The 16,810-nt window shown below is 49.3% G+C and overlaps 1 protein-coding gene across 3 annotated transcripts in view; it reads right to left on the reverse strand.

The window, feature by feature from the left end:
• Nucleotides 1-2,047: 2,047 nt before the first annotated feature.
• PRKCH (protein kinase C eta) overlaps nucleotides 2,048-16,810 on the reverse strand; it is a 116,238-nt gene continuing 101,475 nt past the window's right edge. The window contains exons 13-14 of one of the 3 annotated variants that reach the window (XM_035551104.2): nucleotides 4,541-4,684; nucleotides 2,048-3,063 (exon numbers count right to left, since the gene is read on the reverse strand). In XM_035551104.2, the coding sequence (XP_035406997.1) occupies nucleotides 2,917-3,063; nucleotides 4,541-4,684 (291 nt within the window). In that variant the 3' untranslated portion in view covers nucleotides 2,048-2,916. Of the gene's footprint in view, nucleotides 3,064-4,099; nucleotides 4,132-4,237; nucleotides 4,685-11,726; nucleotides 12,249-16,810 lie in introns of those variants that run through there. The other 2 variants (XR_004779362.2, XM_035551105.2) reach the window with 2 other exon arrangements.

A 16,810-nucleotide genomic window follows, 5' to 3' on the forward strand; every position in this document is an offset into this window, starting at 1 on the left:
AACGCCATTGCACAGATACTTTTTAATGAGCTGATCTTAATCCATGTTGCCGACAGAGTCTGGAGGGAACACAATCGAGATGGCAGCTCCTCGTAAAAGTATGGCAGAGTTCAGGGATCTCAGCCAGATGTGGCTGACTCAAGATCTGCTGACTCGAGTGGCTGAAGTCATTACGTTGACATGTAAGTTCCAGGCAGGCAATGGGGGGGAAGAGCTGCCCTGAATTATGAAGCAACATCTAGGTGAAATTGTGAAAATCCAGGACATTATAGCAGAATATTAGGCGTCTAGTCCCAACACGGATCTGCACGCATTGTTCAACGAGGGTGGTGTGACCCTGACAGCACTTGAAATCAAGAGAAGTGAAGCTGGGGAAGAATCTCCCTTTGATGTTTGATTCTTGCCCCATCAAGTCAAAAACCTCTGGGACAAAGCAGGCACTGGCTGGCCAGAGCAGGAGCTCTTCCAGCTCTGTGTGAGGGCCTCAGACACCATTTTATATATCCCAGTTATCTACAAGCTTTCTGATTTACAGTTCAGAAAAATCATAATGGTGCACCTACAAAAGTGTTTTAGTTTCCATTCCCCGAGCATTCAGGACGTGGATTGGTGGGTAACAGACCTGCTACACCACTACAAGTCTCCAGAGGTGAGTCTTCCACATGCTTCATGCTCTCAGTGGTATAAGCAGAGCTACTTGGTCCCTGGGGCCATGGAGACAGAATCTATTTTGATGCTGAAGGCAACACTACGGCACTAGCTTCTCCAGGAGGGGAAGGCTTCATTTCAGAACGTCTCCAGAGCCCCAAGGAATAACACAACCAATGAACGCCTGGGACGGTACCAACATGTTGCCAAAAAGGCCTATTAGTTATGAGTCTCCTGCAGTGACACTGACTTCTCCAGGGAAGGAGAGGTCATTCATAATCCTTGATAGTAAGAGACTCAAAAAGCCATCGTCACAAAATTCACAGCAAGTTGCTTACACAAGTTTTGGTGCTCCCACTCCTGGTGGGCAGGTTCACCGCACTTAGCCCTGCTGAGGAAGCACTGCTGCAGTCAGTAACGCTGAGATACTGCAGGAGGAGTTGCCTTAGGGCCATGTCTGCACCAAACAGGTGAACGCTATGCTTAATGTCCACGTGAATATGATGGCACAGTGGCCCCTTCACATAAATGCACTCATCCCTGTGCTGTTTCTTCCTATATGAGAAAGCGACTCAAGCTAGCCTGTGCAGCTGATTCTTGGATCGTTTTTCCGGATATCCACTGTTCCTTCTCACGCATACATCCTGTCCTTCCTCCTCTCTTGCCCCACTTTGAAGAGGCTGGGTATCCAGGGATCAGCAAAGGCATGAGAGGCTGGCTGGATGCGATGTGGCCAGAAGATGTCCATGGAATGGAACAGACCAGAGGATGAAGCCATGCTTAGATGAAAGAAGAAATGCAGGAAATAAAGAGGGAGATTTGGTACAATACACAAGCACAAAGGCAAGAAGTGTCCAAGGGTAACTGAACCTGTGCCCCACCTCTCAAACACTTCAGCAAATGGTTTAGGGAAGTAAAAGGTAACAGTAAAGTAAAAGTAAAAACTCTTTTGCAAGAGGTTTTAAATCCTTCTCCAGCAATTCATACCAGCTCAAGAAAGAGGTTATAATCCTGACATAACAGCTTCAAGCCTAGCATGGAACACAAAGCTGTGCCATGGAGCTACAGAAAAATCACTCAACTTCCAGAAGAGCACAGAAATCACAGAACTATCTCCTAGTCTGATTTTTGTCTGATTTCTACAAACTGCACTTAAAAATTGCCTCAGTCTGCCTGGCAGAGGCTTGAGGCTGCAACTGATAAGAAGTGCCCTGTGAGTAATAAGCCCTTAAATCTAAACCAAACCGAGTCACCCCGTTTCTTAGATAAGCCTTATCCTTCTCATGGGAGAAAGTTGTCCTTTTGTGTTACCTATTGGTCAACAACTTTGCTTTCAAGGAGATCGCCAGCTCTGCAGCTCCCATCACGATAATGCTACAAATAAATTAAGCACTACCACTTTGGATCAAAATTTTAATGAGGCACTAAACCCACAAAAGGGGCTCTGTATAGCATAATTAAATAGAACGGGCGTAAATAAACAGTAAGGTTTTACTAGTTACATTATAGTTGAAAACAGCTGGGATGCAAAGAAAGGAGCATTGAAGATGCATGATGTAAAAAGGCATTTCACAGAATGCAAACACTAGAACGTTTCATATCGCACAAACAGTAAAACACTACGAGCACATGACTTCCCTTTGATTTGGAAGAATCTGTGTGGGGCACAGGGCACTTGTTTTTTTCCTTCTGCTAGTCAGCACAATGAAATATTTCACATAGAAACCCAAACAGCGGCAAAGAGAGCCATTTGTCCTTCAGAAAGAAATAAATACTTCAGAAACAGGTAAAGTCAGTAGGAACATCTGGTTCGGCCAGGCCATGGGATTCTGCTTCATGGCTCTGAAACGCTGGACAGTGCTGGGACTCCACGAAACAGCCTTGCAAACAATCAGAATTATTACAAGTCCATTTGGCTCAGAGCTGCAAGACGCTTGATTTGTGCTCACGCTGACTCCTCAAATCCACTGCAGGCTGCAAGCGATGACATTCAGGCTGAGCCAACTAGCTCAGTATTCAATTCTCCGTCTGCATCAGCTATTTACAGTATCACGTTTGTTCCACCCCTGTCAATATTTGATCAAAGAGCTGAATAAACCTACAAACACAGGAAGGTTTCAATTTCACATTAAGGTAATGTTGACAGTGGTGCTGCTGTATCATGTAAAGTCAGTGCACTGTTACTTCTGGTAACTGAAATTTCTGGTAAACCTGGTTTTCATTGCATTTCCCGCCAGTCCTCTGAGCAGCCCTTCCTCAGAGCCGTAGCTATTGCTGCAATTCCGAGCTTGTGAATGAAAAGTTTCTAAATTCATCTTGGTTTATCATCGGAAGAATTCCTTCTTCAATGGGGGTCAGAATGGGCTCCTCTTTTATAAAATCTGGATCGAAGTTGCTCACGTCATCTTTGGATTTCTGTCAAATGGAAAAGACAAAGGGAAGAGATATCAGAAGTATGTATCATCTGCCTGACACTCTCTCTGCATCTTTACTCTGGTCTTGAGTGCAATGAAACATTGCCTCCATAACCCAGGCAAACCTTACTGAGAGTTTTTTCTGGGGTTGGACTGGGAGCAGCTGAGTTGCCCCACAGAGCCTCGTACAGTATAAAGTCTTTTAGAGCCTCTGCAGGCTTTTGACAGGCAAACCCCTCTCTGATTTAACTGATACTACCTCTGAAAGGTTGCTTACCCCGACATGGCAGGGCAGGGCACATAAATCAACTCCCTTCCTCAAGTGTCAGCACAGACCCAGCCACTCAAAGTGGTTATCAGCAGTGTTTCCAATTAGCTGACTCCACACAGCCCTTCCTTATCTGCAGAGCGTCTCAGCTGGGTTTGCTGGGGGGGAGGGGGGTACACTCCTCTATGTGTGAGTCATTAAACTTGCACAATAATGAATTACTAGGTCACAGGAAGACAAATGGCTTGCCTCCAGGTGCTGGATTCCTCGCTGCACCATACAAAGTGGAACTGTTTACAGTGCACACAAACAAACGGAGTTCGTGGCACATTTTGACAAGGCATGTGTTTTTCCTGCATCCAGAACAAGATCTTTTATTGACGCTGAAGTCTAACGTTTCCAGATTCTGCCCAGCTCACGGATGGACTGAGGAGGCTTCCTTAGCCTTTCATTCAGGTCAAGAAGCAACTCCAGAGCCTGACCTCGTGCTGCTGCAGTTCCCCTGGATGCCTGGTCCCACACCCAGGGATCTCCATGGAGCAGGACTGAGCACTGCCACTAAGAGTTAGCAGTGTGACCACATCATGGGACACGGCCACCCCAACCGAGAATTTCAAAGGCAGGGAGGCCACAGAGACGACCCTGGAAAGTCTCTCCACAGGGAGCAACATCTCTTATCGTGGAACATCCCTTGGGCTGTGTGGCACTGGGAAAAGGGGCAGCCCTGTGTCCTCTGCAGCCTGTTTGCCATGTGAACCACTCACCTGATAGTGGCCTGAGCAGGGAGCACTCTGCTGGGTGCTGTGCACAGAGAGACAAAAACAGAGGCGATGTGTATAGAGAGACAAAAGCGAGGCAGCCCAGACCCGAAGAGGCAGGTGGAGTGGGCAGAACGAGGATTACTTACCCTGTCTTATATTTGGGCAAGGCAAAGGGCCTGATCTGCTGCGCCTGCTCTTATAAACCTGCATCTTTTGGCATTGAGCTGGCTTTGAAAATCCAGCATGGAAGGGAAAAGCGACCTGTACATCTTGTGGCCGACCAGCGGCCAAGCCAAGACCATAGACCTCACCTCCTGGGTCCCAGACCAGGGCTTTCATGTCAAGGGTACCCTTCCTCCTTCTGGGTCTCGCAGCAATAAACGTGCTCAAAACACCCAGAAGAGAAAAAGATAATAAGACCCTTTCCCCCACCCCTCCCTCTCACGTACAATTCGGGGCCTGAACGGTGGCTCCATCTGGCGCTGGTTCAGCAGGTCCCAGTCCAGCTCTTTGAAGTAGGGGTGCCGCAGAATCGCGCTCTCGCCGCCCAGCGCCGGGCTGCCCAGCCGCATGCTGGGGTTCTTCGTCATGAACTGCAAAACAAAAAGGGCTGTTTGTTTCCTCCCGTCCGGCAGGGCCACAGGAGAAGGACCCATTAGCAGTCGCACAAAAGCTTGTCCTCAGCTTTCCTGTTGAACCCAGTCGCTGGCCAGACTTCTCGATTTCATTGTACTGGAACTGTGTGCAAAGACCTTGACTCACTCTCTACAGGAAGCAGTTTGGGCGTATTTCTCCCTGATCCCTTCTATTTCAGTCAAATCCTTGGTTACCACAACAAGAAAAGAAAGTCAAAGTGCATCGTTTGCAACATTATAGATGTTGCACAGTGTTTTGGGAGGTTATTTATTTACATATTAATTTCTCAGGGATACAAGCTCGCTCTCAAATGCTGCTCGCCAGCCAGCCAGGCTTTGGACTGGAGTCAGTCCCGAGCTGTGTCTTTTTCCTAAACCTCAGCTTGCTGAAGTGCAGCCAGGAGCCTACGCTTTCCTTCCTGTCATCTTAGGAAACCGAGGAAAATGAGCAAGGCGCTGGCTTTCACAGCTCCCAAAACTCTGAGCAGATAGACAAATGCTTACAGGTGACCATCCCCTCCTCTCCATGGCGAAACTCCAAAAGAGGGTTTCCTTTTGCAACGTTTTTTACTCTGCTACTAGTGAAAAGAGATCTCAAACTCCAGCCAAAGTGCCCCGATTTGCCAGGGAGCCATGAGAAAAGCCATTGACCATGCACACAGCGCAGAGGGCCGTGGCGGGTGCCCTTTAGATCCTGACAAGAGTGATGAAGTGTGAGCGCTACAGGTATTTTGTAAGGGGAAAGAAATAGTGGGGGAGGAGGGGAATCCTTTCCCAAGGCAGGAAACGAGCTCGTGTGCTTGTTAATTTAGGGTTATAGTTCTTAAAACTTCAGTAAAATGCAATCTTTTCCTTCCCCTCGAGTATTTCTAATTCATTAGAGAAATCAGGCTATGTTTAAACCGGGAAAATAGCCACTTGTATTTGCCTATTGAAACGGCAGCATAAAGCAAGCTTCACTCTGGTGGAGGTGTCCAGACGATTTCCTTGAAGATGAAAGAGCATTATGTTTAGCAAACAGCCGAACCAGCCAAACCAGACAATCGGTCACTGTTTCGGGAATGACCAAGTCTGCTGCATCTCTGCCATGGGGAAGCGAAAAGAAGGGGAGGTGCAGGAAGAGACGAACATCGTTCTGAGCACAGGAGCTTCTCAGCAGGTACAAATTCTCCTAGGACATGTGGATAAAAGGTGTAGGCATTCCCTACCTAGAGAGGTGACAGGGAGAAGAAAGAAGACCCATGGATTTGTTTTAGACGTCTCCCCGATGCTCCTGTCCAGAGGGGGCTTCAGAACCCGAACGGATGGGATATCTGCAGGGTATCTGCAGCTCAGGGACGCCGCAGGAGCCCACACTCTGCTGACATGAGCACAAAACCCCAGCTCCAACCTGACCTCCCTCCTGACCCCTCTGAGGACACGTACTGCCCCAGGACTCCCTACAGGACAGCTGTTTTCCACCATCCCACCCAAAACCATCAGCGGAAAGGGCTGCTGCGTGCACCCAGGACAGGGGCAAAGCCAGCAGGGCTCTCCTCGGCTGGGGCCTTCCCATGCTCTCCCTGAACTCCTCAGTTATGCAGTATTTTTCCAAGGTCAGGCAGGCCAAGTACAAGTACAACTTGTGTTTCCCCCTGGCCCTTTCAACCTGCTTTTGTCCCTTCCTGCCAGCAGAAACCAAACACAATTTTTTTTTCCCAAGAAACTCTGGCCCAAAATTTCTGTGTGATTCTGAGCACCAGACAACATTTTGGTTTCCAAACCAGAAATGGGTCAAGCCAAAATTTCTCAGAGACCCGGTCCAGGCAAGCCCTTGCAAGTCTTTACCTAAACTTCTTTGGTTTGCAAAACAGGCCAGAAATCTCCTGTTAAACCCCTTTTTCTGTCTAGAAATTCCCTGCGCAGCTTCTTTGTCCCCACAGATGGATATCTGCGCCTCACTAGCTGTGATTTGCATTGCTGGAACATCTAGAAAGCTCATACAACATCAGAGCTCGCTGGTGCTGGGAGTGGTAAAGACCAAAACAGTCCAAAAAGAGAAGACAAAAAGGAGAGAAGGAGAGCTGGGAATAAGTCCCATGTCTCCTGGCTCTTGACCTACCGCCTCCTCCATTTCACCAGGAAGCTTCTGCTAAATGTGTGTGGGGAAAACATAAAAGAAATTAATCTCTGGAGAGGGCTGGTAACGTGCTTTGCTTGGGTTCCCATTCATGCTCAGCCATATAAGACCAAAAACCAAACTGGACTGCCCACTCCCAGACCAGTTCAGTGCCCTGGGATATAAAAGTGTGTTTACGTTCCTGTCTGCTTGCTTTACCCAACACGATGCCAAAATTGCACCAAGCAAAGGCACCCGCTGCAACAACCGGAGAGCCAAGGTAAATGCATTCCTTGCTGCTTAAAACACTCTTTTTGTTAGGACAATGAGGATTAGCCAAGGGCTGTGCCTTCAGCTGGGCTGTTTTGGGCTCTGAGAAAACAAAACCCAACAGTCAAAACAAAATGACAGCTCGGAGTCCAGCAGCTAGCTCTGGTTTGTGCGCCCGACCTGCGTGGCGAGAAACCTCAGCTGACACCCGGCAAAGGGCAACCCAGGCACCCTCTGCTCCGGGTTAGGTGCACAAAGGAGGCAGGAGGAGGGTGAATGCTTCACATTCGCCCGCTGCTGGAACACGTCCTCCCGGCTGGCTGCTAAGAGTGGTGCTGGGCTGCCACAAACCCCCTCTGACTTAATCCTCGCCTCCGAAAACAGCGAGCCGACTGATGGGATGGGTACCTGAACACACAGCACCTTCCCCAGCTGCCAGGCACACGTTCAGCTGGAGCCCATACCCGTGGCTCTGCCCATGAAAGCAGCACCTCCGAAGCAACCAGCAGCAGGATAGGTGCAGCTGTGCGCCCAGAGCACAGACACTGCCCCGTGCCCATGGGCTGGCTGTGCAGGGGGAAGGTTTTCGGAAATGCAGCTCATCTTTCACCTGATCCCTTCCGCTGCATTCAGAAATAGCCAAGCTCTGGAGCTGAAAAAGCCTTACAAAGTGTTGGCCCCAGAAAGGCCAGAGTTCGACTCTTGCTTCACAATTAGGCTCAGGTTGGATAGTCCCAAGTGTCCTTCCAAGTACAACTCTCCAGTGTTTTTTGCAGGTGGCGAAAGAGGTCTGCAAAAAGTTTTTCATGGCAAAATGTCACCTCGTAATGTTTATTATCTCTAATTTTGCATGGTAATCTGAAATCCAGAATGAATCTTAGCCTCCGGCACGCAGAGCCCCGTGAAGAAACAGAGAAAAAAATCCAACTGTAATACCAACAAAGCAAACCAGAGACGTTCCTGAGCAAAAGGAAACACATAATCGCCCAAATCCAAAATGCCTCCCGGTGAAACCAATAGCAAGCCTATCGGTCTTCAGCCTGAACCAGGCCATCCAGCCCTGCATGTGAACACATCCAGCCATGGGGAATTATCCCATTCCTCGTGCAAAAAAGCCCCTTGGGGCATCCAAGAGCCCCTTTGGGCTTTGCCAGGCTGCTGAGCAGACTGGAGCGAGGCTCTTGCTGACCTCAGCTAACCCTCTCAGCAACACCACGGCCAAAAGCAGCAGCTGGAACGAGCCAAAAACCCATGACTTCATGAAATCGTTTGAAAACATTTACTGAAAGAAAACGCAGCAAGCCACGACAAGAAATTAAAGAGGTGGAGATCAGTCCACGGACGGCCCGTGAAGTTACAAGGAAAAAATGCAGAAAAAGCAGCGCCAAGCACGGGGGAAAATCTGCGTCAGCCCTGGGAGCTCAGCCCGCCAGCAGGTGAGGGAGGGCAGGATGGATGTCACTGCCACGGGGGTGTGGGGACCCCCGCACCAATCCTGCCCCCGGGCTGCTGCGTGCCCTGGACCCCGCTGGGGAATGCTCCAGGGCTCTCAGCCGTGGGGCAAGGCTGTGCTGGGCTTCCCCAGGGTTGCTCGTGTGCAGCGCTGCCACTTCTGTGTCACGAGGCAGGGCAGGTGACAAGTCGAATGGCTTGGAGGGCGGTGAAGGGATGTTTGCAGACAGGTAATGTCTGCAGGCACTGATTTCCGTGAATTTACAGGTTGCTTTTCTCAATACTGGAATCCCGATAGGTTTTTATGTGACTCACTTGCGTGCGATTTGCATCGGGATAATTCATGTCATCAGTAATATTACATCAAATAGACTACATGAAGTTACAGCACGTTTTAGGAAGACACAAACAAATCCAGACCCCTTCCCAGAAGAAGTGCACTTCAGGAGAGGAATACAACCCCACCCTGCACATCATCAGCCATCTGAAAGAGGAGGAAAATGTTCTTGTACTAAAGAAAGTCGCAGATGTGCCAGCTCCCCCAGGACCCAGCTGCACCGGACAGGCTGTATTTACCTCCTAAGAGAAAGCACGTGCCCCCGAGCAGCTCATCTTTCAAATGCAAGCCCACAGCAGAGACGGAGAACATCCCCGTCCTGCAGACAGGGAGGAGAGGAGCAGAGAAACTCATCACTTTGCTGAGCCCTAGCCAGCGTGCCACAGATCTGACAGCAAACCCTCGGTCCCACCTCCTCTCCATCACAAATTCCACTTGCCTCTAAGGGTCCCTGTTCGGGGCTGTGCAATCATCAGCCCCTAACTGCTAAAACAAAGCAAGACTTCCCAGCTCATGGCATTAACTTTTCCTGCCTGGTGGTGTTTCTGGTGTTGCTACCAAGGTGAAAAGCAGCACGCGGGAGATTAACGCCCCACAGCCTCCCCTCTAGTAACGAGGAGGAGTGGGGAGATCAGGAGATACCCGACGTGCTCACCTTCATTAAGATTCATAAGCTAAATGAACAGGGCAGAAATTAACTCGAAAGGAAATAAGATTTCTCAAAGATCCATTTGATCTCAGACAAAAGGGAATCGTTATATAAATAGAGCAATTACTCTAATTAAGGCTTCCCTCCATGATTCTCTCAGCTGAATGCTGCAGTTGCTGAAAACAGTTCGGTCGCCCATTACGTAAGGCAAACAAACCCACAGGCCGGGCTTTCGTTAGCCCTCATCCAGCCTTAACAAAGAGAAGATGGATGTATGGCTCTGGTTGTTAACGTCTGTATTATTTGTAATGATTGGAAGCCAGGAGGCTTTAGCATAGCATTTTTTAAATTTTTTTTTTTAATAAAAAGCTGCTTTTTTGAGTCAGTTTTTCATTTTGGTCTCCTGGGCAAGGCTCCCACCGCTCTCCATCACCACTGTACCAGGGCGATGCTCGCGTGGCTAGCTTGTCATGCAAGAGCAGCCCAGGGCTCGGACACACGAGCAGGTTACGGGGACCGAGGGCACCGGCACCTGGCCACGGAGCAGCTCTGGGACCTGTGCCTGCTCCAGCAGCACAGCCTGAGCTCACTGAGGGCTGTCCCATGAAGTGAGCAGGGTGAGATGAGAGCTCTCGCAGGGACCTGCTTGTTCTTAGGGCAGCTCAGGGCCTGGCAACTTAAACTGCAGCGATCTGGCTGTGGGTGTGAGGCAGGCATGGGGAGCCTGAGTCCTACGACCTGCAGAGAGAACTGCTGAGAGAACTGCTGAGATCAGGGCTTGGGGTCACTGTGGTCTCCCGGATGCTGCCTCTGTTTTGCATTTGCCCCGACTGCAGCCGCTGGAGACCACACGGCATTTTGGCTTTCCACCCTGCAGGCAGCGGGACTGACTGCTAAAAGCCATGGCTTGTACCAGTGCAATTCATCGTGGTGCAGAGCCAGGATAGGACCCACGTGTGCGTGTGGCACCTCTTCCTCCACATCAGGCTCCTAGCTACAGAAATCCTTCAGTGCAGAAAAGGCCCGGTGAGCGCAGTGCCAGGACTCAGAGTACAGGACTGCCCTGAAAGCAATACGGGCGGAGGGAGACAGAGCATGAATTCTCAGTTATTTCCCCTTCCAAATAACATAGGAATGGGAAGGGACGTTAAAACCAGTCGTCAGCCCTGCTCCTAAAAGCCAGAAGACCTCCAGAGGTCCCTCCCAACCTCAGCCATCCTGTGACACTAAGCATGACAGCAGTCACGTGCTAAATGTGCCAGCCGCAGGCGAGAAGGACAAAATGTCAGCGCAGTGGATATTAAGCAGAGAAATTTGCTCTTGCTCCCTCCCGGTGCAGAAAGGGCTGCTCGATGCGGCCGAGTCAAAGCTCAAGGGAAGAAGGAGGATTAACTGCACTGCAAACAGTGCCGAGCGAGAGACTAGCAAAATAAACCACGTGGACAGAGCCCCTCACGTGTGGGACAGGCACATCCGCCCCCAAACTGCCTGGAGGTGCAACTTCACTGACTGTCACCAGGAGAGAACTTGGCCTAAAATACGGAAATTAAATGGTGTTTGAATAGCTACAGACTTCCAAACCAAAAAATCTACCTGTTTCCTTGCCTTCTCCCACCCAATTTAACTCATCCCCACTATCGCAGAATAAAAAGGCCACAAGTACACAAACGCCAAGCACAGGAGCTTTATACTGGCCCCTGAGGGCAGCCGGTGATTTTAGACACTTCTGCCTTTGGTACTCCTCTAATATATAACAAACAGAAATTAACTTTAGTCATTAGATCCGTGGATTATTTAACATAGGTTTCGGTCAAGATGTCCCCCCAGAAATCTGTGTTTTCAGAACTGAGCAGTAAAACCCAGCTCCCACGTGGGTCACCTGCTGCAGGGGCTGCTCAGAGAGTCAAAAGCAGGCTGCTGGTTTTAAATCACCCCGCTCGGATTATAGATACAGCATGGGGATACGCAGGTCGATTACTAAATCAATACATCAATCAGGGTAACACAAACGCACAGAGGGAATGAGCAGCACACTTATTAACGGAGTGGGGGCATGATCCCACTCGCTTTTTAACCAGTGGTAAAACCTCCCTAGGGTTGCCCGGGAAAACAATTAATCCTTTTCTGATAGTCTTGTCAAGAGGAACCAGGCATTTATCACACAGCCCTGGGTGGCCTATTTACATAGGGTCAAGTACAAAGGGGACTAAAGTGCCCCCAGACAAACCTGTGAAGGCCAATTAGGAAAAAAAAAATCACAGGAAAATACTTCAAAGGAGCTTTTCCATGGTCTTGGTTACATTTCGATTCTTTTAATTTTAAAGTTCCTGAAAAGACGCAGCAGGTCAGAAAGGTCAAAGCTGGAAGGACGAGTGGACGAGAAAGACCTCCAGCCCTGAATAGCTCGGCCAGTCGGAGATTTATGGCTCCTACCGAGGCGCTGAGACCTCCCAGTTAGACGCACTGGCTCGCTCCTCTGGGGCTGGGCAGCCAGAGATGGTCCCGGCTGCAAGGGAGGAAGGATTATTCTCATGGCCAGGTCAGAGCCAGGTTCTCAAGGGAATTCTCGGGCCTTCCCCCAAGATTAGGTTTTAATGAACTCCACCAGAATACCCCGAGGGTCTATAATCACAGTGTTTATCTGGGGCAGAGCAGAGAAGTGAGCCCAGGCCACAGGTCTTGGGCTCGGCCGCAGGAATTGCTTCTTCCCAAGCACCTAAGAGCAAGCAGAAAAAGAAAAGGAAAAAAAAAAAAAAAAGGTTGACACAATGAATGCTGCTTCACTTTTTTTTTTTTTTTTTTTTTTTTCAATTCTCTGGCAGGAAAGAGAAGGATGAATCATAATTGACACTACAATAAGCAGGGTTAGGAGCTTTTGTTGCGAAGCAAATCTGAGCCTGCATGCTCTGGGCTTAAACAAGAAGCTAATTTCAGCCTATTGGAAAGGGAAAGGTAAAAGACCTTCAAGATGAATTTGGCTCTGGCAAGCTACATGGGGATGGTATTAGCTTTCTTTCACAGTGAATTATTCAGAGGCATGAGACTATTACTGTGGGGAAGAGGAACACATCAGAGAGAGGTGTGATCAATCAACAGAAGAGATTGAAATCACTGGGGAGAACTCTTTGCTTTTCAAGAATTAAGAAACCAAGAGACAGCACACTGCAGAAATGGATACGCGAGCTCGAGCAAAAGAGGTATGCAGACAACCTGTGGTGGAGCTCAGCCTCGTCACTTAACCACGCTGCATGTTTATGGCAGAAATGGTTTAGGTGAGAGATCATTTAGAACTGCAGAATTCCTTCTGCTTGGGGAACAACCAGCTCCAGAGTCCTGCTTTCGCTGCACAGGTTCCAGAGCCAACCAGGAAATGCAAGATGAAAGCATTTTTAAAAACAAAACAAAGAAAAAATGTTTACACAGATCCAACGTGGAGTTTCACAGAGAGATTCAAATATCTGCCTGACTCTGACAGCCAAAGCTTGATCAAACTGCGAAAGGGGATTTATGGAGACTGCCAACTCTGAAGAGATGCCAAGGAGAATAATTTATTGGCATATTTGAAGACATTTTTAATATCTGCCTTTGTTAGCTGGCTCCTCAGCTCCGAGAATAAAGCACTGAGCTCATCTAGCTCCCTCTTTGATTTCAGTGGGTCCACCATTGTGTTGTTCCTTCTCCTTTTAATCTCCGTCTAGAAAAATCCTCCCGGCATCTGGTTCATTCAAACCCAGGTTCATTCTGGCTAGTCCAGCACTGCACGTGAAACAGATTATCTTTTTCTGCCCGTTTCAAAGAAAGAACCTGGCCCAGGTCTGTGGGATGCAAGCGCAAAGCAGAGACGTCTGCCTCGTGCAGTGACGTACGAGAAACGTAGGCAACGTTACACCATCACCATCTGGCTGCCCTGTTCCACACCTCATCAGCATTTAGGACAGGACTGGGGAGGAAAAACACAGGGGTTTGGTCGAGCTCACACAGAGGCCAAACTGACCGCCCAGGACTGAGGGAACAGGCGAGGCAGAAAGGCAGCAGGAAGCACATACGTACTGCGCTGGGATGTGCCAAGCAAAGCAGAGCCGAGGTGTCTTGAGTCATACGTTGCTTGCCGCAGCACGCAGGGAGGATGCGGACACCTACCGTGGCCGTGAGCCGATGACAGCTCTGACTGGTTCTGACCTCCCTGTAGCCAGGTGGGTTGGACCCCAAGCAAGGACAGTGCATGGAGAGAAGAAACATCTCCAAAGAACAGCCCAGAAGGCCTCACCCTCCGTGATGACTTTCAGAGGCGAGCAGCTGTGTACCGCAGGCAGCCTGGACCATGCGCATCTCTCCTGGACTCAGGTGTCTAAGCAAGCAGTCCCTTCCCTCCGCTCCTCTGTCACTGCAGGCTGCTTGCTTGGGTCACGTTAAAAATCTGCCTCTGAGTCTTTCTGCTGTGAAAGCTCCCTTCTCGCCTCATTAATGACGTTTTCAAGTTGCTCACAGCCGTGGGGCCAGTCTGGTTCAGCAGCAAGCACGCACCGAGCAGAAAGCCTTCCTGAAAACCACGTGTAAAAGAATCTCACCAAGATTTTAGGCTCTCATGTACAAAAGGGGTGCTCACCAAGATTTTGTGCGCTCATGGTGGCATCCCCTCGCCATGGAGTTTATTCCTCCCACGGCACAGCTCAGTCGTCACTTTGCTTTCTGCAGCTGGGCCTGGGTGGAGTGCCCTGGGGGATATTTTTTTTAATTTCGTTCCAGTTTTCTTTCTTCTCAGCTTGTTACAGTAAGTTCACACAGCACAGCCGGGGTCTCCAAGGGCTCTGTTGGAGCCATTAGCCTGTGTCCAACCAAACCGAGCTGCCCTGTGCTCTGGCCTCACCAAGTAATACAAGTTCCTCGGAATTTCTTTGAAGCGGCAGGAGATAGCCACCCTCAATCTGCACTCCCCAGCGATGCCTGGATTTAATTCCTACACACACAAAAATAATATTTCTCCCTCATTACGAGCCACCGCTCCTAATTCCTGAGAAACAACAGAAAACACTGCTCGTTTTCACTGTAAGAAAGGTCAGAGGAGGGTACACTTCACATTTAGTTTTTCCTCATCTCTTACCACCTGGAGAGGTAGAGAAGAGCTCCCAGACTCCCACTTTTCCTACTGTTATTTAACATTTTCTACATATGAATAACCAAACAGCATAAAGCACTCCTACAACCGACTACCAGTGCCTTCTAACTTAACTTCTTGATTTAAGGTAGAATTTGGCCACATTTCCAGTTAGATGTGCATGCTTCCCTCCTCCCTCCCCAGCTAGAGAGAAATCGCTGCTGAACAACACACTACCTCTGACACACGCCACCAGCAGTACGGTGTGGGAACCCTCAGTGGGCTCCTGCCTGCCCTGGCACTTACCAGAGGGATGGAGGGACCTAAGGTGGCCCCCATACCTGCTCTTCTGGGCAGCCAAGGAATGACAAACTTCTGCAGAGAGTTTTGAGTGGCTTTTTTAATTAGCAAGACGAAAATTGGCTGAGCTGTTGTGGAATGGCCCCAGTCTCTCTCTCTCCCTGAATTAAGTGACTTGCCGCCATCTGCACTGAGACATTGCTGAGCCCTTTCTTGCTCTCCAGAAAAATCTGTGTGTGCTGCCTCCTCAGAAAGGCGGATGAGCTGCCTTGCCAGCAAGCACTTGGTATTGAATGCTGCTGTATGTACTAGTTGTACACACAAGCCAAAAAAGCCAACTGAAAAGACTGAGTTTCTTGGGTTTGGTCTGTGTCGTGGGCTCACAGGAATGGGAGAAGGCTTCTCCTTCCAGAGCGGGACTTTTTCGACTTCTAGATCAGGCTTCAAGGCTGTCTGGAGACCATGTGGTTGGATTTAAAGCGTGGCACTTTCAACCATTCCCCCTCCTGCTGCTCCCGAGATCCACACAAGCTCCCTCCCAGCTGCTGACAAAAGCCAGGCAGGAGATCCCAGCTCCATCCCCTTGTGCTCCAACAGCCAAGCCTGAGTCCATAAAACTTGGGCTGTCAGAGCAGGACCTGGCTTCAGCTGACCCCCAGAACATCCTTATTAACCACAACTGAGTTTGAAGCCCTAACCTACAGACATTACAGCCCCTTGGTGTTAGCCTGGCAACACCAAGGGGATTTTAACCAAGTCCGCAAGAGCAAAGCATAACACGGGGTGGGTGTTTAGACTTAAGCGGTGTTGTCGGGGTTCAGATGGCGCCAGAGGAGCCGTGGGGGAAGTGAACCCAGTAACACAAAGCAGCAGAGACTTCAGAAAACCAAAGCATTTGCCTTTTGACTCAGCGTCACTTCCAGGCTATTATTCTCTAGAATAACAGATTAACTTCAGGTTTCTCTTTTGCATCCTTTTCACTGTATTGCTGACATCATTTCTTCTCTGAAATACGGGTCATGTTTGTTCTCTCAATGGAGCTCCCTAACCTTTCAATCCCTCCTCCTCCTTCTAACACAGTTACGCTCTTCGCACTAATCCTCCAGCATCTGTACCACCCTGTGCTGTTCCACTTGCACTGCCTGGGACTGCAGGCTGCTAAAACCACAGCCGATTTCCTCTGCACCTACCTTATTTTTCATATGAAAGCCACTCAGAAGCGGAATCACCATTTTTGCCTAGTCTTAACTCTGAGAGAGTCTTCTCCAAAATGCTTGTGTTTAGCCAGCTGGAGGGTGAACAGGCATTCATCTAATTTGTGTCCCCAAAATATCTAGCCACATGCAAGGCTTCACTTTTTGAAGGAGCATTTCAGCTAGACCAGAAGTGCTTCGGAGCTCACATTATGAGTGGAGGTTGGCACACAAATGCCAAGAGACACCCTCAGCCTCACTAGGCTCAGCTACACCAGGAGTTCAGAAATCCAGGGTCTGAAGGCAGAGCCACGTTAACACCTCCCCAGGGAGATGCTGCTTTCTAACCCCCTGCTGTCACCTGGCCCTGAGAATGAAAACATCCGAGGTGCAACTCCTCATCCAAATCTCCAAGCCTTTGGGCCAACCATTGGGCCATTCAGTTGATCAGTCCATGGAGTGACTCAATAGACCTGGTTCTTCTCTCCTCACCTGACACCAGACTTGGAAAGAGGGAAAGCTGCAGGGCTTTTCGAGAGTTTCCTTCCCATTACACCACTGGCTTTTGAGCCCTGATTCTCCTTATGTCTCTTCATTCTCCCCTCCAACCAAGCCCGACTGTTACAAAGACAGCGCGATTGGATTGCATTTGAAAGTCATACACGAAGCAAGAGAAACCTGTGCCAAAAT

The sequence above is a fragment of the Cygnus atratus genome, chromosome 5, assembly GCF_013377495.2.
Source record: "Cygnus atratus isolate AKBS03 ecotype Queensland, Australia chromosome 5, CAtr_DNAZoo_HiC_assembly, whole genome shotgun sequence".
NCBI classification, from domain to species: Eukaryota; Metazoa; Chordata; class Aves; order Anseriformes; family Anatidae; genus Cygnus; species Cygnus atratus.